The sequence below is a fragment of the Cucumis melo genome, chromosome 5 (assembly GCF_025177605.1).
Source record: "Cucumis melo cultivar AY chromosome 5, USDA_Cmelo_AY_1.0, whole genome shotgun sequence".
In the NCBI taxonomy this organism is placed as follows: Eukaryota; Viridiplantae; Streptophyta; class Magnoliopsida; order Cucurbitales; family Cucurbitaceae; genus Cucumis; species Cucumis melo.
In genome coordinates, this window is record NC_066861.1 from 8,693,377 (window position 1) to 8,718,938 (window position 25,562).

Sequence of the window (25,562 nt, forward strand, 5' to 3'; positions counted from 1 at the left end):
TATTTTACTTTTCCTCCCTCACTAAATATCCTTTCTCCAAAATACAATTATCTTTTCCTTAAACAATTATATTTCAACAAATATAATTGTCTTTTCCTTTAACATAATAATTATATATATATTTCCACGTATACATATAATTATCAAATCTCTAACAAACTTTCCACCCACAATTTAATTAAATAACATCCATAATTATTTAATTAAATTCAACTTCAACATCACTAAAAATTCACAACTTTACTTGATCATCTTAACCTACCATTTAATAAAAAACTCAACAAACACCACATGTCAAAACCTCTAGTTAATTAAATATTCATTCAATAAATATTTAATTAATTTCAATTTTCACATAAATCAAATAATTCTCATTAAATGAATTCAAAATAACGCTCACTAAATTAAATCTAATTAAACAAAATTAAGATAATTAACTCTAGGATTATCTTAATTTTTTGGAATTTAAAATCATCTTTCTTCTTCTCTTTTTTTTGTTTGGGCTGATATTTCTTTCCATTCTCTCACTTGTTTTTAGGTATTATAAAGAATAATGTACAAAAGAATTAAGGAAAAAAAAAGGTTTAGCCAATGATAGATAATTTTACATTTTTTCCTTCTTCGGAAAGGGTTATGGATAAAAAGCTGACTGTTTATATATGAAGACTGTACATGAAATAAATCGTAGATTAACCATTTCTTGATTTTTCTTTTCTTCTATCGCAATTTCTCAAAGGAGAAACCAAAATGGAGAAGGCAATCAACAGGCAGAAGGTTTTGCTTCACCATCTCCGGCCATCTTCTTCCCTTCACTCTCATGATTCTCCCTTATCGGTATGATCATCCACTCTCAATTTCTCAACTCTTGTTCTTCGTTTTGCCTTTTCTACTTCGTTGATCGAGGTCGCTTTTGGTACTTTTGTTTACGGATTTGTTACTATGACTTGAAACTAAAGTAGAATTTGAGTTGGATCAATTGAACTTTTAAGTCATTTTTGTGCGATGGTCTAGGATTATGTAATTGTAGGTGAAGAAGATTATTCATTCTGGAATATTATATTTTCTATGTATATTCAAGAATCATTTTTCTTTTAGATCTGTAAGCTCATCCTTTTATAAGGTTGAATCACGATTTTATTGGAGTTTTTTTCTTTAATTAAACTAGGCATCAGCATGTTTAGCTGGGGATAGTGCTGCATACCAGAGGAATTCGGTTTTTGGGGATGACGTAGTGATTGTTGCGTAAGTTGCCTGCCTCCCTCTTGCTGGTTGATTGATTTTCGCTAATTATTATTAATAATAAAATTGTCTCCTTTGTAAAATTAATTGCTTTAGTTTAGCTGATGAACAATTGTAATATCTACTTACTTCTATTTTGTATTTGTGCTCTTTTATTTTCAATAGAGCATATCGAACTGCTCTTTGCAAATCAAAACGAGGTGGCTTCAAAGACACTCACCCTGATGATCTTCTTGCGCCTGTTTTGAAGGTTTGTTTCTTGGCCAATGAAGTTTGTGGACTGATTTACTGTCACAAAAATTAATACAACTTGTTTTTCTTATTTACACTTTAATTTATAGTACTTGACATATGGTGGATTTTATGTAGGCATTGATTGAGAAAACCAATCTCAACCCAAGTGAAGTTGGGGATATTGTCGTCGGCAGTGTTCTGGGACCAGGGTCCCAAAGAGCAAGTGAATGCAGGATGGCTGCGTTTTATGCTGGTTTTCCTGGTAAGTTTTCTTGCCTATTATAGATTACAAAATTTGATATTTGGATTTCTATCTGTTGATTGATACATTGTTGTGCAGAAACTGTGCCGGTGAGAACTGTTAATAGGCAATGCTCATCTGGATTGCAGGCTGTTGCAGATGTAGCTGCTGCTATCAAAGCAGGGTTTTATGATATTGGTAATAAACTAATGTCCCCTTAGAAAAGTAGTGTTTAAAATCCTTTAATCTTTTTTTTTTATATGACACCAAGAACTTAACATTTATGCAATTTTTTTCCAGGCATCGGTGCTGGTTTGGAGTCTATGACTGTCAATCCAATGGCTTGGGAAGGATCAGTCAATCCAAAAGTATGTATATTGCCTACCCTTCTCAAAATTTATTATGCTTTGAGGAACATTAATCTGTCTTTGAATTGAGACTAGTCTTTAGTTTTGCATTTTGGTGGCTACAAAGTTTCTCTTTAATCATGCTAGGTAAAGATGTTTGAACAAGCTCAAAATTGCCTTCTTCCCATGGGCATAACCTCCGAAAATGTTGCTCATCGTTTTGGTGTGACTAGGGAGCAACAAGATCAGGCTGCAGTATGTTAAAAGTTCCAAGTTCTGTGTTTAGTGTTCTTTAGTGGCCTCTAATAATTTTTGTTATTTGTTTGCTTAGGTTGAGTCTCACAAAAAGGCTGCTGCTGCTACTGCTTCTGGTAGGTTTAAAGATGAGATTATCCCTGTGAGCACCAAGGTATTTCAAGCATTATTGTGGTTTTGGCATCATTTTTCATGCATCACTTATAGAGAAGCATTGGATTTATCCTTTTGGGCCCTGGTATTTGTTTCAAACAGATCGTTGACCCTAAAACTGGTGAAGAGAAATCTGTTACAGTATCTGTTGATGATGGAATTCGGCCCAATGCCTCATTGGGAGATTTAGCAAAGCTGAAGCCTGTATTTAAAAAAGACGGAAGCACCACTGCAGGTACTGTTCTACTTCTTTTAGATAGCAATATAAATAATGTGTCATGCAATTTTGTTTGACAAGTTAAATTGATATTTTGTTGTCTGGCCTACTGTAGGCAATGCTAGTCAAGTGAGTGATGGCGCTGGAGCTGTACTCCTCATGAAGAGAAGTGTTGCAATGAAAAAGGGACTACCCATTCTTGGTGTCTTTAGGTATGGACATATCTTTTGGAAATAGAGGGATAAAACATGTTTGCATTTCTCGTGTCATCAACCTCATTTGGGCTGCAGTAGGGAGTTTTGTATTTCTCATCATACCCTTGGCATCTAAACATTCTATGATGTCTGGTTCCCCTTTACTTCAGTTTGGCATGTTTGCGTGTTGATTTTCTATGAGGACGCTCTTGCTTGTGTTCTAGGAGAAATGACTTATTAGTTCACATTATCAGATGTAAAGTTGTATTTATATACAAGAGGTCCTTGCATTTGTACTTCCATATTTGGTTTGTAGCCAAGTCATTACCATACCCATAAAGTTTTATTTCATTTGCCAATTTAGGACTTTTGCTGCTGTTGGTGTGGATCCGGCCATCATGGGCATTGGTCCAGCTGTTGCTATCCCAGCTGCAGTGAAGGCTGCCGGTCTTGAGCTTGATGATATTGACCTTTTCGAAATAAATGAGGTATTTTATTGTAGAAGGTTCATTTGGTTTTTAAACAATTGAATACTCGTCGACCTTCCTAATGAACTGCTGTGCAGGCATTTGCATCACAATTTGTGTATTGCCGCAATAAGTTGGAACTTAACCCAGAGAAGATTAATGTTAATGGAGGTGCAATGGCCATTGGGCATCCATTGGGTGCAACAGGTACTTCTTTAATAGCCAAACAATTTATAACTCGATTTACAAACGTAACATATTACGTTGCACTCATCCACTAAGTGTTTTCTTGTTGGTAAAATTTCTCATCATTTCATTGGCCGTGTAAGGATTTACAACAACATATACATACACACACATATCTCTGCATCTATACATATATACATGTATATGTATCATATCTTACCTATTACCTACGAATGTTTGGCTCTGAGTGCCTTCATGAGGATCTGAACCTGAACATATATTGCAATGGACCAGCAAATTCATCAACTGTGATGACCAACAATGTTTTTGGATGTGTATCAAACTTAAGCTTTATGTTTGTTTTTACCCATCAACTTGTTTGTTTTTTTTAATAGGTGCCCGTTGTGTTGCTACTCTGTTGCATGAGATGAAGCGGCGTGGCAAAGACTGTCGTTTCGGAGTTATTTCAATGTGCATAGGTACTTTTCATGATTTTGTGGTTAAAGACAATCATTTGTTTTGGCTTACTGAGACTGACAAGATATATCAACTCAAATGCAGGGACGGGAATGGGCGCAGCTGCTGTCTTTGAGAGGGGCGACGTGGCTGACGAGCTATGCAATGCTCGGAAGGTTGATAACCACAATCTATTGTCCAAGGATGTTCTATAGATAGATGACAAGACTCTGCTGCTTTACACTTAAATAATTTTATTATTATTTTTTTTTAAAAAAAAACAAGAACAATAATTTTAGTTCTTCCAATAATTAGATGATAATAAGGTTCTATTGTTTGAGAACCTGATCGTATGTACGTTAATCTATCTTGATGATGGATGGACATAATCATATGAATGTGTGATAGCATAAACATTTTACAATTGTCACTTGGCATTGGTCTCTTTACATATGGATTCTTTTTCTTTCTTTTCATTCTGCCGGTTTTTTTTTTGGGTAAAAAATCATCCGAGTTCATGTTTGCCTATGAATGATCATATTTAAAGGTGACACCCTTTTACACAAATTTCATTTTTGATATAATTGTTTATGTTTGCCTATGAATGATTATCGAAATCCTTGCATTAACAACTATAAATAAATCCCCCACCCCCATCCAGACTCGTTTGAGATCCCATTCGATTCTATGAAATATGGTGACGGTGGATGAGATTTTGAGAGTTCAAAGGCCAAAAGAAGTTGGTAGTGTATTGGCTATAGGAACTGCAGTACCATCTAATTGCATCTAACAAAGTAGATACCCAGATTACTATTTTCGTAAGCAGAAATTCAAGCGCATGTGTGAGCATAATATCCTCCTCTCTTCTATTTTGATACTTAAGTACTTGTCAAGTTTGAAAGCTTAACTACTACTGACCATATTTAAATGTTGGTTTATGATCCTAATTTTTTTAATTCAGACTAGACTTTCTTATCACTAATGCATCCATATATTTGTTGAGTTTAATCCTAAACCTAAATTCACAAATATATATGCCAAGTTCAAGCCCTACTCCACCTTGAAGTTAATGTTTATCCACTATGTCAAGATTCTTTGGCTAGTTATAAGTTCCAAGCATGAGATAACTGTTGTTAGAAATACAAAATGGTACAATTAACATCATATGTGAATTGGTTTCTAAGTTCTAAAGGATATGTGAATTGATTTCTAAGTTTTCAAAATCTTTTCTGGCCATTGAGCTTTCGAAAATAGGTTCAAAAAGCCTTCAATAGGAAAAAGAAGAAATATTTAAATTCAATAACAATTAACTTCTCTTTCTAAAAATATTTTTTAAACATTTTTAAAGGTTAATTTATTACAAATATGTAACAAAATATTAAAACAATATACAGTTTGTATAACAAAAGAAAAAAACTCGTCAAAGCTCATATTGTATTTTCAAAAATTATGGAGTTACCTTTCTTCTTCACCTTCTTCATTGAAGCCAAACACCAACCAAATCCGAAACACCCACAATATCCACCACCGAAAACAGACCATCGAAGTCAACCCATACTATCTATGGCCTGATACTCATTCCAACCGAAGTTTATCCACGTCAACTACACTCACCGGATGAAAGACCTTCAAGGGATAAAAGCTCCACACAACAGAATAATTTACAAAACCCTAAACTCAGTTTAATTGAAAAATTACCAAACATGCTTTCAAAAAAGTATAGAGAAGGGAAAAGGGACACTTACGTAAAGTATAGAGAAAGGAAAAGGGACACTTACGTAAAGTATAGAGAAAGGAAAAGGGACACTTACGTCGTTGAAGTCCCTATATCTACTAAAACACCAAGATCGAGACACCACCACTTGGAAACCTCCCTATTATCTGAGAATGAGATTTTGGTTTATGGGAACCAAAATTGGGGTGGAAATTTTTTTGTAGAGAAGTTTTTTTTTTCTTTTTTTAGAGAATATGCAAAGTACACTCAAAGTGCTTGTGAGACCCATTCCTAAAAAGAAGGTAATTTGGGTAAACGGTCGTGTAGGGAATTAAATGATCGTGCAGGAAATTAAACGATCATGTAAGAAAAGCTAGACGATCGTGTAAGAAAGTTAGACGATCATGTAAGAAAGATAGACGATCTTATAAGAAGGAAACGATCATTTAAAAAGATAAATGATCATGTAAGAAGATTGAATGATCGTATAAGGTAGTAAACAATCATGTAAATGGTTGAATGATCATGTAAAAGGTTTAAATCATCATGTAGAATACTAAATGATCATAGAATGCTAAATGATCATGTAAGAGGTTTAAAGAGATTCTCGAAGTTATAATTATCAGATCAATGAAGTGGATTCCAGGCGTCGTGGCATTCGAAGACTTAGAATTTAATTAAGCAGGAGCTAGCAAAATTATAGGAGTTTAAGGAATGACTAATCCAACTTAGGACTAATATAAATAAGAGAAGAGGACAAAAAGGAAAGGATTATTTTGAGACTTTGTAAGAAAAGCTAAGTGATCAGATGTGTTGCAGAGGAGGAATGGACATTCTGAGAACAGAAGATTAGATAGTGAGAGATTTTCCAAAAATATTTACAAATTCTTAAAGCTTTCTTCTAAACTCATACTGATTTGTATTGATATTTCATACATGAATGTTTACAAGGAGATTTCAAATGAAAGCTTATCTTAGGTTTAAAGTAAGTTTTATGTGTTGCAAATGAATGTGAAATTGTGTTCAAATCATTTGTCTTTTTCCTATTAATGAGCTAACTATTATGTGCACATAAGAAGTAAATGCAACCATTTATTAATTTATTTATAACATGGTCATGCATTTCCATAGTCCCGCTTAATCGAGGGGCCCAGAGATATCTCTCCATAACAAGAGGGATAAATTTCATCTTGATTAATCATTGTCAACTACATAATTCATAATGTATTCGAGTACAATCTTTATAATTATCTGATTAAAGATAACGTTTGATTGCATCAGAATAGATTAATTCTTATGTTTGATACTATGATAATCTTAGGTCTAAGGATCAAAACAATTAATTATTTAAGATTATTTATGACACATGTCCATGTAATAATCTCAAAAGGGGTCAATCAATTCTTATTTTCTAATAAGAAAATATAATTATAATGTATGTCTCTACATATATAATCATTATATGATTATCAATTATAACTCATACTAATCTTAATTATTATTGTTCCCACAAGAATAATCGATTAGGAATATTTAGAATACAATAACATATTCATAGATATTATTATACAATAACATGCAATTGAATAATAATGAGAATAATAACTTTTATTAAATAATTAAACAATAAACCAATTATCCATAAAATTATTATAGAGCATAATAAAAAACCAATAGTTCTCCCACTTACTCTATACATAATCAGCTAGGTATCTAATACCCATGCCTCTAGTATGATAATCATGTTGACTACAGAAAAGCCTTAGTCAAAGGATTTGCTATTCTTTTATACTTCAACTTTAGGTTTCTTAGTCTCTATGATTTTGCATATACTTTTATGCTTGTCAGATACTATGACAAGATCATTCCTACTACTTACTATTCTCTTCAATTGGTTGCAAAACCACATCCGTGAGAAATCATTCTTAGAATCAACAACAAGAAAAAGCTTAAGAAAAGATCTAATCATTAGCATCAAGTGTTAAATCAGTTAAAAGAGTACCACCGTACTTATTTTTTAGACTTGTTCCATCAATAGAAATAACAAAGACAAGGCTACCAACCAGAAATTAAAGCATATAATGCCATAAAGAAGTATAGAAAATCTACCTTCAGCATTAACCTTTTATTCAATAACATAACCTATAGAGATGAAAAATAGATATATTAATACACGAATGACATTAAAATGTGTGAAATAGTAAATGTATATTATTTAGGTACGAATGTATATTACTAATAAACCTAGGTTGTTGACATTCAACGTGTAAGCAAATGTTGGTAACATCTTGTATGAGTCCTCAGAAGATCCTTTAACTTCATCCAATGAAACTTTACGTGCACGCCAACTTTTTGGTAACTAATGTTTAAAACATGTTTGGAACGAAGTAGTGAACTATATCTTTAGGAGTGCTCTACTCCAAATGAGTTATACTTATTTTTTTTATTAGGTTCTTGATAATGGAAAAAAGTAGCATGTCTCTGATCTGTTAAAGGAACATCTACAGAACATGCATGTGGAGTCACCATCGAACCTAGTAACAACTCATAAATATCTATCCCCATGAAAACAACATGAAGCACGTATTGACCATAAATATTCTTCAAATACGCACTTACAAAATCAAAACTTCCTCGCAAGGATTGTTTCAACAAAGCCTTCGTTGAAAACATATCATGGAATATTCTTACTTCGAAAGTGGAAGAGATCTTAGACATATCAATATTTTAAAAAAAATGGCACTCATTTGCATGGATACGTTGGCGATGAACTAGAAACTGTAGAACCCATAGTAATAGCAAAACGACCAACAGAATAAACAATGAGAGCAATGTGTTGCTCCACATTTAATGTTATTATGTGGTAAAACCATGTAACATTGCTATAATTGGTAATAGGTAAGTCTTTCTTAAGCAACGATATGTATCCAAATTATCCATATCAATATAACTGCCTAGCTTGGATAGAAGATTACTATATAAGTCTTGAAAAGACATATGTTCCTTAGTTATAATTTCTAAAACACAATAACTAATTTAGTTGCTGGAATCGTTGAAAAACCCATTATAATATACCGCAATTTTGGTCATACCTGATAAGAAATAATAGAAATATATATACCACTGCATAGTATTATTTTAAATACGCAAGAGTATATAATGATCACTATATAGTATTATTTTAAGTATGCAAGAGTATGTAATGATCAATGTACAGTACAATCTAAATTTAAAAGGGAAATGACGTGGTTGTTATACTTGACTCACTTTATACTATAATTCACAAAGAAAACTAGTGTAATATAATTATCTCATTGTACAACAATATTTAAAATATATATTGATATATACAGTGTCTATTTACATCTAAATTAGTTTCTTACAATGTAAGAATTAACAAACTTAACTTTCAATATATGAAAAACAATGCAAATTTGATGTAACCTAATGATTATAAAAAAAAAGAACTAGTATATTAGATTTGGTGGTATATATGAAAAACAATGCAAAACGGAAGGAAATGACATGACATAGATACTTTAATCACTGTAGTTTTTATTGATCGAAAACTTTACCGAAAAATTAAACTAGATATGCACTCGCTGGAGATGAAGGAAATAATTAAGAAAGATAGGACGGAAAGAGAAAACAGAAAGGAGAGAGATTGGACAAAGAGAGAAATTGGAAAGTAAACCAGAAGCTGGATACCGAGAGTTAGATGCCATGGTAATGTGCAATCAATATAATGATAATTAATTTGGTGGAAATTCTTTAATCTATTCTTATCATAATTGTCTTAATTTTATATCATATTTAAATAGAATATCTAATAAATGATATCCTAAAATTAAATTAAAATAAGTACATTATTTCATTAATACATTAAATAGGTAAATTATAAGATAAATAATAAATGAGTAATCAAATAATTATGGAAATATATTATATATAGTTCCAAAAATATTTAATATATAAACTAAATAAGGACAAATGGGTCTATAAAAATACGAAAATCTTATTAATGAGAAAGTAAATGAAATTATGAGACATTTTACACAAATGAAATCCAAATTAAATGTTTTCTCTAATTTTTACAATAAAGAATGAAGAAGAGAACCTTAATGGGCTATCTTAACATTACCGGCTCAAAAATTAAAAATTCTAAAATTACACTATATGCATAAACTTTGTGCTTTAATATCATGTTATCATCCATCGAAGTTTTACGAAAAATATTGAAATCATTCCCAATGATTATTAGATCATAAAGTAATCAGCATACCTAGGTTCAAACTCTTGAATATGAGCAATATCTTTCCCATGGGCATCAGGCCAGTTCACTTTCCTCGTTCCAATGGAGCAATTCTCGTGATCCTCCTTTGTCTTCTTATTTAAATTGCTCGAGATTTAGGAATTTTAAAGAAATCCCATTAGACCCATTTCCACTACTACCATACTGTTGTAGTTCATTTCTGTTTTGTGATCTGAAAATGGGGGTGGTTTGTTTCTTTCCCCTCCTTTGTTCTTAAAGCTTATAGAATTAGATGCACAGCAAGAGCACACTAGGGCGGTGCAACTGCTCCGCTCCTTCAACGTTGACGCTGACGCCGCCAGGAGTGCTAACAACAAACAAACGCTTATCTTCACTTCTCCAATCCCTTCAAACCATGAGACCAAAAACGGATGAAGAAGAAGAAGGTGAGACTCGTTCTTTTTTATCAAACAGATGGCATTGCTCAAGATTTGGGTATTTAATGGTATTGGAGAGATTTTGTGATCCTAATTATTGCATTTTGCTCCACACTAAAACACAGTGGAATTATGTTTTTTTTTTTTTTTTTTTTCCCATTTCTTTTAACACGATGAATTCTTTTCCTTTTTAATTTTAATGGTTGAAAACCTAACATTTTACTTACATTATAAAGCATTAGTAAAAGTTAAATTCTCCCGGAAATCATGAGATGAGAAATCAAATGCGATTTCAAGATGTATATCGATTTTTACAAATCACAAAATTTTACCCATTATTCAAATTTCACCATCGTATGACTTTTCTCCAACCGGGGATGACTAATCAATTCGTGATTAGAAGTCACAGTTGAATTTTGTTGTTTTGTCAAAATGTTAGTTTATTTTGTTTTCAGAATTTTGATCATTTTATATTATAAAAATCAAATTTAGGTCCTCCATACAAAAATCTCCTAGAAAAAGTCTATTTTCTTTAAAACTCTACATTATCTAATATGATATCAAAGTAACAAAATATTATTGTAGTGAAAGGCTCGAAACAATGGAAATGATCCTCTCCTTTTGAAAATCTTTTTATTTGGTGAAGTTATTAATTGTTTCAAAATCCCAAAATGAGCATTTGGTGGTGTGTTTTAGTAGATGTATATGATGAATCCATAAAAATTTAATTGTGTTTGTGGGGTTCCCAAATTCCATGGATTTGATTTAGGCTTTCATGATTTTTTGTTTTAAAAAAAATGAATAAACTGAACTGTCATTTTGGAACCCAAACAATCTGTGAATTATCAAGTCTGTAGCATACATAATTTTCATATATATGAAATGTGATAAGTATCAAAACTTCGAAGTTTTATAATAAAAATTCAATAACTTGTTTTTATTTATTTATTTATTTATTTATTTATTTATTATTATTATTAGAAAAAGGTAAACTAATATTTTTAAAGTCATCTCTAACCTGAAGGAATAGTATTTTATGATGAGTGAATCCACGACTTACATAAAAGCTTTCAAAACAACTCATAAAGAAAAAATTCTAAGAAATATTAAACAAAAAACCCATATATTATGTAACAAGTGCTCTTCTTTAGATTTCAATTCACTAGAAGGGTCATAAGAGTGGGAAAGATATATTATATAATTGATAATTATAAGCATAAAAAAATGCATTCTAAAAGAGAAACTTAGACATAGAAGATAGCAAGATTAAGGTTAGCATCAGCAGTAAACACACTCTCTATCAAAATAATTTTTATTTCCTTTCACTATATAAAGCATTTTGGCACTCAATAGAAGTGCCAACTTTTTACATTTCCTGTTAGTGAATGCTATACAAAAAATATAAGATTTTAAAAAAAAATTGGAGCATGTATTAAGCATCGGAAATGCCTGAAAGATGATCAGGTTAGGCTACATATATATCTATTATATGTGAAGTGTAAAGGTAGAATTGTGCAAATTCTTCATAACATTGTATCGCGAATTAACCGGGCAATTACTCGGGATGATAATCGACTGACCACCTCAGGAAGAACTGTGGCAGACATGCCTGGCAAAACTGGAAGAAGCTCTCGAATAACTCGAACAGCATCAAGACCCTGTTTGTGCCCACAAGGATGAAAAAGGAAAAACAGTATGTATTTGGCTAAAAGAAGATGAAAAACTTCTTAATTATATGATAGAGTTTCAACTGAGTTTTCAAGTACCTCTTTCGATTTTGTTGAGATTGAACTTCCTGCCGTTAAGAACTCAAGAATCTTTTGAACATTATTTAGTATGACCCTGTCTTCTTCTGTTATCGAGGGTAGGAATGCAACAGGCTTGAATGGTCCAATGGAAGGAACCATGTTAAAAATTGGTGTAGTATTTCTAAGCCCAAAGATTGACATTAGCCGTACTAACTGTTCCCTCGTGATTGCATCAATGCCCTTCACAATCTGCAAATTCAAAAGACAACGCTTTCTTAAAAGAAACAAATTGGCATTGCTTGTTCAAACTTCAAAAGAGAAAAGTGACATAAAGCAAGAAATTTCTGAAGCTCATAGGCTGTCAGTTTACTTCAAAGACCTTCAATGTTGGATAGATAAATGCATTTCAGGAGTCGTATTTCTGGGACCCAAAAAAGGTATTATATGTAAACATCAACTGATCAAAGTTCTTGAGTTTTACCTCATCAAGAAGAAATTCTCGAAAAAAGTTCCCTCTATCAGAAAGCAGAAAGGCTAAGGAAGCCCTTGTCTCAATTGGTTTCTTTTGCTGGAATTCACGGGGAGTGGGAAGAAATTGAGGAACGGGAGATGCTGTTCGGGTTCCCAGACCACCAAGCTCGGCCATATCCCCTTTAAGACCCTCTCCACCCCCACTTTTAGCAGCAGTTATGAAGTTCTCGAAGGCTTGCATAACATCAATGAATCTCTCAGCATCAAATACCCCAGACTTCCCATAGATCGTGTATCGTAAGGCATTCCTTAACCTTGGAGACTCATCAGTCAGAAGTCTCTGAAAGAAAGGAGAAAGAGACCCATATGTATTAAGTAAAAGAGCTCCCGTCCAACACCTTGTTGTAAATTTTTGGCTAGGAACAAGTGGTTAGTAATGGTTGTTAGAACATGTTTCTAGTTTTCAAGAGCCCATAATCCAATTTGATAACAACCAAAGGACCAAAAGAGTGTCCTCGAAAAAACTACTGTATTTGGCCTACAAGTTTATTGCAGCACCCAAGAAAATCCAGTATTTTTCCAAGTGCATGGGTATCAAAGCTAAAATTGATGAACTTGATTTATATGAACTATAGATCCGACTCTTAGTTCACTATACATGTAGAAAAATGCTAATTAACATTTAAAGGTGAGGTTTAGTTATTGCAAGAAAAATATGCAACATGCTTCACAATTTTCAGCGAAACAACGCAAACGTACCATGAAACAAACAACACTATCCTTGTTATCCATGTTTGTGTTGCACACTTACACTACTAAAACTCGACTATTAGATCTATCATAAAGGAATACAGCCACTGCCATGAGCACTCATTTATTTCTATCGAGAAAAATGGCAGGTGACTAATTAATCATAAGAAAAGAAAAGGAAAAAAGAACTGTACCTGTGCAATATAAGGATAGGCCTCATCGACAATGGCAAAATCAGAGTTTCCCACTAAAGCTATTCCTTCTAGAACCCCAATTGCCCTAATTATAAGAGCAAAATATGGAGGTATCCGAAATGGATAGTCAAATGTTATCTGAGCTAAATCTGAAGCCAGTTCCTGGAAGTTGATGTTCTTAGCACCTCCACCTTCAAGAGCCTGATCGAAAACCTTTGCTAGGACTGGCAAGATCGGTTCCAAATTAACACCCTCTGGGATAAAACCAAGCTTAACAAAGTCTTTGACTATAGCTGAATAATCTCGATGAATGAGATGTGCAATTGCTTCAATCATTCCATACTTTTGATCATCAGTTAACTTCGTGACTAGACCTGTAACAAAGAATAAGAATAAATCAAGTCACTGTTAAAATCATGAGAATGTTCGGGATAAAAGAAACTAGTTATTAGATATGTTTTGTACTTAAAGGAGGTGCACAAAACCATGTTGAGATATCTAAGTTGTGGTTGAATGGAAGAACATATATATTATAATGAACTTTATTATATGCTTTATAGAAGTCTTGAGTGCTTTAGTTTGTTACCGAAGTCAAGTATGGCCAACTTCCCATCTGGCGTGCGGATCAAATTCCCAGGATGAGGGTCAGCATGGAAGAATCCAGTGTCAAGTAACTATAAAGAAAATGTTTTTAGTTAGAAGACTTGAAAGATAAGAAAAGGAAAAGTGTAACTGCGGCGTTCTATTCTGACCCACATTAGCAAAACAATTTCCTCGTACAAAAATCTTCTTTATGTATGACATAACACTGCAAAAGTCCCGTAATTCTAATCACAGTAAAAGTATGCCAGAATCTTATACCAAGTCTTCTTCCTTCTTTCTATCTTTCATATGGATAGCAACTAGATATTATAGTGAATTGACAGGAATGAGGGACCAAACTAAATTGGCAAAGAGCCAGGAGCACAATACAAATATATACTGGTGTTACCATAGACACTTGACCATACCTAGATTATCCTGGCAGAGGCTACACTGTGTCAGCACTATAAAATACTCGATGCCATGAAGGTGTTAGATACCTAGGTTTTATACATGGGTTTATCTTGTATAAGGGTAATTAGATTAGTATAAGGTTATGGGTACAAGGGTAATTAGATACTTAGGAAGTTACTAGTAGTTATTGTGTAAGTGTGGTTACTAGTAGTTATTAAGTAAGTGTGGTTATATCTTGTTACAAATGAAGGCAAGGTAAGTGAGAGAGGGAGGTTATTCTGTGGAGTGATTTAGGGCTTAGGTGAGAGTACTCAAGAGGGAGGTTCCAAGTGCCTTACTCGGATTTATCTTGTATTTTATTATAGTTCATTATAATAAATTAAGATCTAATTCTTGTTAGCAAGTGTTCTAACAGAAGGTTACTGGTTAAAGGCGGAAAAATAGTCCTTTATGAGGATATGTATTGCTGTGTGTAAAACGTAGTTGTATATCTGCTTCAGAATTTTTGGTCCAAGGGAGGAGAGAGCCTCCCTTAGCATGAATAAAGAAAAGGGTACTGATTGACCTAGTAAATTACCTGCTTTAGGTAGCATATGACTCCCACATTCACAAGTTCCCCAACATCACTTTCCGTGCTTTGGGATAGCTTCTCTCCGTCTATCCATCCTGTTGTGAGGACTTTCCTTGAAGTATATTTTTGGTATGTTGTTGGAACAACCACCTAAAAGCATGAGAAAAACTAAGTATCGATACTAAAGATAAGTAAATAAGTAGAGAAATAATATTAAATATGTTAAATCACCATCTAAAAATATTATGGCTCATGGCCTAGAAATTAGTAACGTACGAAATATGACTATTGATACATCAATACTGTATATTTACTTCTCAAACACTTCAAGGCTAAAGCTTAAACAATTGAACATTAAATACTGACATCTACATATCAGAGGATCACCATGAACAAGCCTCTAGGTTTACCTGAGGAAGATCCTTTCTCATCTCCTCAGCAAAGCGTGTTCCATTTTCACCTTCATTCACATAATCTAACTCCTCAAAAAAGCGAGCTGCCCATTCATCTACCAGGCCAACCACATCTAGAGAAATCTGAAAAGAAGAGAAATCAGAAACAAGAATTGCATTATAAAAACTATTTCCATCTTTTAAAAGATAACTAAACTATATCCCCTTCATTCTTGTTGAAAAGAGTACCTGTGGAAACCTCCGAAGAACCAAGCCCAAATTTCGTATGATAAATAAATCAATAGTCACAGTCTCTAGAACAAAAGGCCTCTGAACTTTAACAGCCACCAGATCTCCATTTTCTTTTAAACGACCCTTATATACCTGTCCTAAAGAAGCTGTCATATTTTTCAGGAAATCAAATAAGTGAACATGATATCATAATATTAAAGAGAACTCTCTGCTAGTAAATGTCTGTACATAAATGTCCGTACCAGCAGCAATTGGGGAAGGAGAAAGTTCAGAATAGATGTTCTGCCATGGTTGACCAAGTTCCTCTTCAATGAGAGCCATAGCAACATCATCAGGAAATGAAGGAACCTTCAAATCAAAAAAGGAAAAAAGATCAGATTGTAACAAAATAGATGCCATTCTAACTTAATGATAACTGACAATGGGAACATCAACAGTAAAGTCCCTATGCCATGTCCAGATAAGAACTAAACTAGAACAGAAATATCTGGACCGCTATACACAGAATTGATACCTCAGTTCCAGAAAGATATCATGGTAGTTAAGCTCCAAGTGATTTTTTTTTTTTTTTTTTTTTTTTGCATGAATCAAGTTAATTAACATAATTCAACACAGGAAGACTAAAGCCAGATGTTCATTACAAGAACTAAAAACACTAATCTGCAAGAAAAGATGTCCAGAAAGGATGCAGCAATCTATAAGTTTTTCAAGTAATAACTCTTGTTTCGAAATTCCAATAGCATGAGCTACTGATGCAAACTTTGACATGGAAGGTTCAATATTAGAGCTCACACCCCTTCATCCCCTACAATGTTGTTGTATTAGCCAAGTTCAAATTTTTACAGTCACGAAGCATTGCCCAAAAAGGGAGACAGCCTAGGGGGACCAGGAGAGGAGGGCTCCCCCTCCCAAAGAGAACTACTCACTACAACACCACCCAATTGAGAAGGATAGTAGAAAGGGGAAATTATAGAAGAAATTGCTATAGCTTTAACAACACCAAGAAGCAGCGAGTTGTACACAATTCCAAAAGATGGGGAAAGCAACAGATTTATTTTCAAAAGTTCTCTTGAAGAGTATCTACCATCAACCACGGGAATAAGAAAAATAATGTTCACTTTATCCATCATCAACTACATAGGATTAGATGCATGTTTCCAAGTATGTTTGTCATCACTTTCAATTTGCAGGGCTTAATTCTGACAAGGAAATTCAGATAATCTAAACCATACCATATTTATATATAAAATGCTAACCTTACCTTATCACAAAGCTTTTGCAGCTCAGTCATTGCAACAGGTGACAGTATATCCGGTCGAATACTCAGAGCTTGTCCTAGCTTAATATATGCTGGACCCAATGAGGTCACGATCTCCCTTAATTCTATGGCTCTTTCAACTTCATTCTGAATTAAAATGTTTCATTAACAAAATGAAACACAGGGGAAAGAGAGGTTATTGGTATGAGTAAAAAAAGAGAATTATATGTGGTATATTCACCATTGTTAAAGAATCAATTAAAATGTGTATTATCTTACTAGTGAGTCTAGTGACTGAGTATTTATAAGATTCAATGTTTTACTTGGTTATTATACATCAGCTGTAGTTAATTACACTGCAGGCAAAGGGTGAAAGGGGACGAGTGATCTGTTGGATGAGAATTTAGGTGTAAAACTATTTGACTAATTTGTCCTAATGCAAACATGGAATGTTGTGAGTAGGCAAGTACAAGCAGTCTACATAGCACATGGCTGCATGGAGAGATGTAGCCTTTTTGGAGGATGGTGAAGGAATTAGAAAGTATGGAGCAATCAAATCTTCCACAGTGTACGTACTGCCAATGAAAAAATACTTTTAAAGATACTTGAGCTTCCCACTCCGTTCAATGGTACAAAAAACCAAGATTATATTTAACTAACCAAAGATCTATATATTTGATGATATGATTCCATGCGAAGACATTTTGTTTTTGACAATACAAGTGGTTCATGAAATAAAACAGCCAATAGACTATTTTTATTTGAAATAAAATTTAAAATTGCAAAGCATTTCAACTGATAGGAAACACAATATAGATGGTGTATGGTGTATAGAGCACTTCGTCTTACTAAAGTACACAGTTTTTAGCAATTTGAAGGTGAAACTAGTCAATACCTAAGAGTTCAATCAATTAACAAATTTTGGACAGAATTTCAAGGACGGTGGAGACTGTTTTGAAATTTAAAATAGGATCACTGCTACTCATACTTTTTACCCTCGATTATATTATCCTCTAATAACTTTTTCATTTCAAATTCATTTTTTCTATAAAATGTCGTGAGGAAAAAAAGCGAATACATGAGAAAAATAAAAATAAAAGACTCAAGAGGAGTCCTACTGCTGTAAGAGACCTCGGTTAAGCAAGATAGCACTCAGGGGATAATTACAAAAGTGCTCACAAAAAGAAACCCCAAGAGAGGTGTGACATGTAGGAAAGGACCCCATCACACCCACATATCTCTCCACTCCTCTGAAAATCTTATTGTTCCTTTCCCTCCAAATCAATCATTAGTAATCATATCAAAATCAATCATTGCACAGCCATTCCATTCATATTAACATTTAGACAGAACCAAGAGGCCATGTGGTCACTCTCAAACTTCACCGCTGGCCATGATAGTCACCGTTCTTTGTAAATGCTTCCCACAAGTATGATAATATCCACAACCAATTACAATAGGCACTCCCAAATCCCATCAAGCATTCAAAAAGACCATATTCAAGCTCCCAAAATTCACTACTACTCAAGAGAAAACTCCAAATTCTAAATTCTAAAGTTTTCCCAATGTTTGCATACCGTACATGATTGCCCACATCAGAATGTACCATTACAAAATAGAAAAGGAGGAATGACGATGTACCTCCTTAGTTTTCTTGTTTATGATATCCCAGGCAATATGTGAGAGAAATCCTCCAGCGACAGAAAGCAACTGAACAATTCGAGTTGCTACAGCACGTGGTCTTTTCCCCCAATATGCAGATATGCTTGCAGGATCATAAGCCAAAGGCAAGAACTCACTGCTCTCATCTACCTAAAATATAATAATTTAAATAGATACATCAACAAAAAAGGAGGGGGGATCACCTAGAAAAATGAGCTTGCTCAAGCTTTGTCAGAGAGAATTATGCAAGTTTCATGCCACACCAATTTAGCTTTTCATATTATAATCTTCCATGAAGAAGTGTTTAGCCCCTCTATTTAGACCAGACAAAACTTCAGTGATAATACATTGATTCACATCCACAACCTTCCAATGTTATTGATGACAAAAAAATAAACTCTAACCTGATAACAAGTTTATCATAATTCTTAAAATGTAACAGAGTTCAGAAAAACAGATTTTACATTTTCCTAAGTGAAAACTTTTCAAGAATGGTAGAGAATCTAGATCGTTCTGAAATTGGTTTTATTCACTTTGCATCTGAACAACTAATCATACGTATCTCACTTCCATGTTTCAAAACTGAATTTCAGGTCATGAGTAGAACAGAAAAGACAACCCATATCACACATTATTGAGAGATCAAATAAAATTGTGTGTTAATCACACGATTCACACACTTATACCTCAACAAGACGGAGCTCAACGTTATCCTCTGCAAAAAGGGAATCTTTTAAATTCTGTCCCCGTAGTCCTCTCATGAGTATTGCCAACTCTTCATTTTCTTCCATCTGGGCTCGGACTCGTTTAATTTCCTTCGAAACATCTCCAATTTTCTGTCATTTCTAATATCACTTAAGAGCGCCACCAATAGAGCATAACTAATAAATTTACAAGTACATCAATAAGGAACATAACCAATAATCCATGGAAAAGTGCACCTTAAATAACAAGGAAACAAACACACTACGAGGAATCTGGTTAAAAGTTAAATAATATTTCATTGAATCAAAGTAGGAGGATGAAAACAAAATATTCGGTATCTAACAGCACAATCTATTATCTCTCAACGTAGATGCTAGAAAATTAGAGAACCATCAAGACTACTAACTAGCTCGCCCTATAGACATTCGAACCGTTCTTCTCTCCAAAATGAACTCAGATGAAGCAAAAACTTCTGAACCACCAAGCTGTAGACAAGTATGCACTACCACATTTGTTAATTGTTCAAGCTGAGTAGTCCGAATTCTATTCTTTCATGAAAAGTCGTCCAAAAGGATAAGAAAATTCACCTATCACTCTAGTTTTACATTTACGTCATTCAAATCCTAGACTAATCAAACGGCGATATCCAATCCTACTTAACACAAAGGAACCGAATAATCATAAACCAGCTCAATAAGGAAACAAAAGAAAAAAAAAAAAAAAAAGGAAAACAGCAATCCGTTTCAGTTCAAAGAAAGGGCGAGTAATTACAGTGGAAACTCCGTTGAGAGGTTTAGGAGCCGAGGGAGACCTAGCTGATCCATTAACGGATTTCTTTGGAGAAGAATTCGTCGGTTTCGGCTCAGTCGCAACAGCAAGAACTTTACCGGGGCGCTTGCGAGCTCTGACGGTAGTTTTAGGAAATGGAAGGCGCGATGGTAGTGTTCGGCGGCAAATTGTGTCGATTCGACAGGAGACGAGCTGTGGTGCTGCTGCGTCCATGGCGGAACCTTCTTCTTCTTCAGTTAGAGAGAGAGGGAGGGAGATGAAGTGTTTGGTAGAGAATATATGGGAGAAGAAGGGGAGGACTGAAATTGACTTTGTGATGTAATGTAAACGGTGGTGTTGGTGTTGGCATTGGTGGTTGTTAATTGACAATGTGCATTGTCGAATGAGGACCCTGAGACCGTTTGGCCCTCAAAGTAACACGTGGCGTCATTTGGAGCATGGAATTAGTTTACAATGCACTCCAAAATTTACCATTTTAATATACCCACATATAACAATTGGATTAAGAGTATTTAACATATATCATAAACATGTAATGTAATTTAATGGTGTCTCTCCTTGGTGTCCAAATAAGGTTACCTCCTTGATCCATTGACTCACTAATCTTCATCCTTCTTGTCAACTTGTTTATAAAAAGTGGCCTTTCCTAGAAATGTAAAAAACACTAATATTCAAAACAATTCTAAAAAATTTAGAGAAATCCCGAGAAACTGTAAAATTTTGAGATTTTCATTTTCTTTATTTCTTAATTTTCTTATTTTATTTTTTATTTTTTATATATTTTATTATTTTAATAGTACATTTTCTCGATTTTCGTATTCCGATTTTGCCTCGCTTTACAACATGTTATCAGCATGAACTCCAACTGTCTCCTCCGTCGAAGGTAGGTCCTAACCGTATGTGAGTTTTCCCCTATTCATTATAATTAATAAAATAAATATTATTTTACATATTTGATATATATATTAAATTTCTATTATTCGATACTAATAGTAATAATTATTAATCATGAATACTTGATACACTGAAATGTCATTAAGAATATGATCATTAGAAAGCAATTATTCTACATTTTGGATATGCTCCTACAGTAGCAATATCAAAAGAAATATTTTGAAGAATATTATGAACTTATCTTAATTTCGTCTCGTGGTTAAATGAGATAACGAGTTATTGTTGAAAAATCATAAACATCAGTTGACTAAAAAACTAATATTTTCTTGAAGTGAATGTTGTAAATTTTAATAGTGGTAGATGAAAAGAATCAATCTTGACCAACTGGAACAATCTCATTCTATGTAGTGATTTTGACGATTGTAATCAAGGTTATAACCATAGTAAAAGAAAAAGTAAATATTTTTCGTGGTTAGTCATTATAAATCATCAAAATTCCAAAAGAACCACATGAAATGATGATCATAGAAGAAAAGTTTCACCAAGAAAAAAGAAAAAAATGTGGAAGCAAATTTTGCATATCAAACTGATAATATATTTGGCTAATCCAATATGACAAAACTTGAATGAGGTAAAGTTTGAATCTCCTAAAGAGAAAATTGGCATATTTAATAAAATAGCAAATGCTTTATTTATGAATTAATATATTGATTAATGTTTTTTTATCTCATTTTTTATCTATATTTTAAGTTTCTTTTTCTGATTATAATTATTTTGTTTAATGAAGAAGCATAGATAATTTTCTTATGCTAAATAACTTAAAAATGAGTAATGAAATCATGTCTGGCAGACAGTGCAACTACATACACAATGTAGACAAATAAAAAATATTTTTTCAAACTGACAATGTTGGAAGCAAAAGTCAATACAATATTAGGTTCTGGAAATCTAATTTGAGGGTTTGGAAAAGCAAATATTATTTTGCCTAGAGGAACAAAATTCACAATTGATTATGCATTGTTCTCTAGTCAATCAAAGAGAAATTATTGAGTTTTAAAGATACACGTTGCAATGGTTATCATATTGAGATTGGTAGAAATAATGAAATAGAATATCTTTATATTATATCTACTATCTCAAATGAAAAACATATATTAGAAAAGTTGTCTACTTTATCTTCTAGATTATATTATACTTATATACGAATAAATGAAACATATGCAACAATGAACATGAAGTTAATGAATCCAGACATATTTTCAATTTGGCTTAATCGATTAAGCCATCCAAGATTTATAATGATGAGAATAATTATTGAAAATTCACATGGTCATCTATTGAATAACGAGAAGATTCTTCAATATAATAAATTATCATGTGATGTTTGCTCTCAAGGCAATTAATAATTATACCATATCACCGACTAAAGTGGGAACTAAATCACCTACATTTTCAGAACGAATTCATGGTGATATTTGTGGACCCATTAACCCGTCAAGTGGATCGTTTAAGTATTTTATGGTCTTAATAGACGTATCCAGCAGATGATCACATATGTGCTTATTATCAAGTCAAAATCTTGCATTTGCAAAATTACTTGCTCAAATAATTAAGTTAAGAGCACAGTTTCCTAATTACATAATTAATAACATTCGACTTGATAATGATGGTGAATTTACATCCCAAACTTTTGAATTATTGTATGTCTATTGGAATAAGTGTTGAACATCTAGTAGTTCATGTTCATACACAAAATGGTTTAGCAGAATCATTTATAAAACGTTTGCAATCAATTGATAGACCATTGCTTATGAGAACTAAACTTTCTACATCTATATCGAGACATGTTATTTTGCATGTTACGTCACTTGTACGTATTAGGCCAGCATCTTATCACAAGTACTCGCCATTACAATTAGCGTATGACCATGAGTTAAATATTTCTCATTTGAGAATTTTTGGATGTGTAGTATATGTTCCAATTGCTTCACCACAACGTACTAAGATGAGTCTTCATAGGAGGTTGGAAATATATATTGGATTTGATTCCGCATCAATTATTAAATATCTTGAACCCCTGACGCGTGATGTATTTACTGCATGGTTTATTGATTGTTATTTTAATTGGACAAATTTTCCAACATTATGGTGAAGAATTAAAAAGTTGGAAAAAGAAATTACATGGAATATATCATTATTATCTCAGTTAGATCCTCGTAAGATTAATGTGAGCTTGAAGTTCAGAAAATAATTCATTTGCAAAATATAATAAATCAGTTACCAAATCCATTTATAATGCAAAGAAGGTAACTAAATTTGTATATAGCAGCTGCAAATGTCCTATCAAAATTCAATATCCCGACACAACATGTTGTCATTAATGAATCTAGAACATGTCAGAAACGTGATAGACTAGTAGGTTCCAAAGATAATAATCCTCGAAAAAGAAATCTAGTCAATAACTCGATTAAGGATATGAATATTCTAGAAGAAATCTAACTTTTGACTTCTGACAAAATACTGAAAAAGATAAAACAACTGAGGATAATAATGTGATTTTTATAACTATGACGACAGAAAAAAAATGGAACCGAACTAATGTAGTTGTTGACAATATTTTTGCATATAATGTTGCTCTTGATATTATATACGAAAATGAAGATCCTAAACCAAAATTTGTTGAAAAATGTCGACAAAGAAAAGATTAGTCATTATGAAAAGAATAATTGAGGCGGAATTAAATTTACTTTCAAAACGTCAAATTTTTGGACCAGTAGTTTAAACACCGGAAAGGGTCAAACCTGTGGGATATAAATGGGTATTTGTGAGAGAAAAAAATGAAGATAATGAGATCACAAGATATAAAGCAAGATTAGTTGCACAAGATTTTTAATAAGGAGCTAGTATTGATTATGAGGAGACATATTCTCCTGTGATGGATGCAATCACATTAAGACTTTGAATTGGTTTAGCTGTGTATGAAAATCTGGATATGCATATGTAGTCACAATATATCTACATGGATCTCTTGATAATGATATTTATTTAAAAGTACCAAAAGGATTTAAGAACTATAAGAAAATCTGGCTCTCCCAATGCATCAAATCGTCGGGAAATATATCAAAATGCATTGAGAAATGATCTTTTGATGCATAGAGGCCCGTCAAGAGATGGATTGAGAGAGTATTTTCCACAAACATGAAGCATGGTCAGGAATTCATAACTCCTGATGCTGGAATGAAGTGAAGTACGAAGTCAGAAATGTCTCTATCCTGATGCCGGTTCGAAAGTGTCGAAGATCCTCTATCCTAACACTTATTAAAAGCATCAGGCGTGAGTAATAACTCTCGACGCCTTTCTACGTTAGGTGATGATCTTTTTTTATTTTTTACAATTATTATCTTTGTTTTTCTTTCGTAACTGGTGGTACTCTTTGAGTTCTGATTCGATGTAAATTCAATAAAATTCGTCATCTTCGAACATGTCCACACCTACAATCACATGAAAGTAAAATACATTATTTAAACTTCAAATAAACCAAAATGTATGCCAAAAACCAAAACTTTTTCACTAACAATGATCAAACTTAACTCCATAATCAACCTACCATTCGATAACAACCCATAGAACTCACTCCAACATCAACCTATCTCATAAGAACCCAATGTAACAACTTTGACTCTTTGTACAATAGTAACAACAGTAGAATACAAACTCCTTACACAAAAACTAACTTCGATGTAACCCACCCAAAGTAACAATGACATTAAGACCTTCAAAGTGACGTTTAAGCCACCCCCGCAAACTCACTCCATGATCAAACTACCCTAAACAACCCAACCTCTCAACTTTGACTCTTTCTACGTACAAATGTAACAATAGAATCACTAAACCTTGACTCCTTACACATAAACTCACTTCGGCCTGCCACCTAACGTAACAATTATATTGAAACCTTCAAAGTGATGTTTAAGCCCCCCCCCCCCCTCAAACTCACTACATGATCAAACTACAACCTAACCTCTCAACTTTCACTCTTTCTATAAAGTAACGACAATAGAGACTCAAAATATAAACTCACTTCGGCGTGCCACCCAACATAACAATTACATTGATACCTTGAAAGTGACGTTTAAGCCCCATCTCCCTCCCCCCTCAAACGCACTCTATGATCAAACTACATCCCATAACAACAACTGAACCTCTCAACTTTCACTCTTTCTATAAATGTAGCAATAATAGAGACTCAATATATAAACTCCTTACACATAATCAATCATTGGAATGCAAAAACTAAGGTTAACTGGCTACCATAACTGTAGGATAGCCAGAACCAATAATTAAAATTCGAAAGCTAAATTTAACTAAATGCTACCCTAATTTTACTACTAACAAATTAAAAACTACATTCCAATACAATTTCAAACCATTGACACATGAAGAATGATTCACGTTGTAATTTAAAGAATAGCATACTTGCTTCAATCT

At 33.2% G+C, this 25,562-nt stretch overlaps 2 protein-coding genes across 2 annotated transcripts; one reads left to right on the top strand and one right to left on the bottom strand.

Annotated features, from left to right (window-relative positions):
* Positions 1-602: 602 nt before the first annotated feature.
* On the top strand, positions 603-4,413 carry LOC103496981 (3-ketoacyl-CoA thiolase 2, peroxisomal-like). Its single transcript, XM_008459036.3, has 14 exons — positions 603-834; positions 1,166-1,242; positions 1,405-1,489; positions 1,609-1,735; positions 1,814-1,912; positions 2,015-2,082; positions 2,209-2,316; positions 2,393-2,470; positions 2,572-2,704; positions 2,802-2,898; positions 3,245-3,368; positions 3,446-3,554; positions 3,929-4,012; positions 4,095-4,413. The coding sequence occupies exons 1-14, from the start codon at positions 748-750 to the stop codon at positions 4,202-4,204; spliced, it is 1,386 nt and encodes a 461-aa protein (XP_008457258.1). The 5' UTR covers positions 603-747; the 3' UTR covers positions 4,205-4,413.
* A 7,277-nt stretch (positions 4,414-11,690) lies between these two features.
* On the bottom strand, positions 11,691-20,490 carry LOC103496980 (uncharacterized). Its single transcript, XM_008459035.3, has 13 exons — positions 20,163-20,490; positions 19,373-19,522; positions 18,666-18,836; positions 17,028-17,171; positions 16,009-16,114; positions 15,764-15,912; positions 15,533-15,658; positions 15,129-15,272; positions 14,142-14,229; positions 13,556-13,929; positions 12,622-12,951; positions 12,159-12,389; positions 11,691-12,050 (listed from the first exon to the last, which is right to left on the bottom strand). Exons 1-13 carry the CDS (start codon positions 20,391-20,393, stop codon positions 11,916-11,918), a joined length of 2,379 nt encoding a protein of 792 aa, XP_008457257.1. The 5' UTR covers positions 20,394-20,490; the 3' UTR covers positions 11,691-11,915.
* Between the last annotated feature and the right edge of the window lie 5,072 nt (positions 20,491-25,562).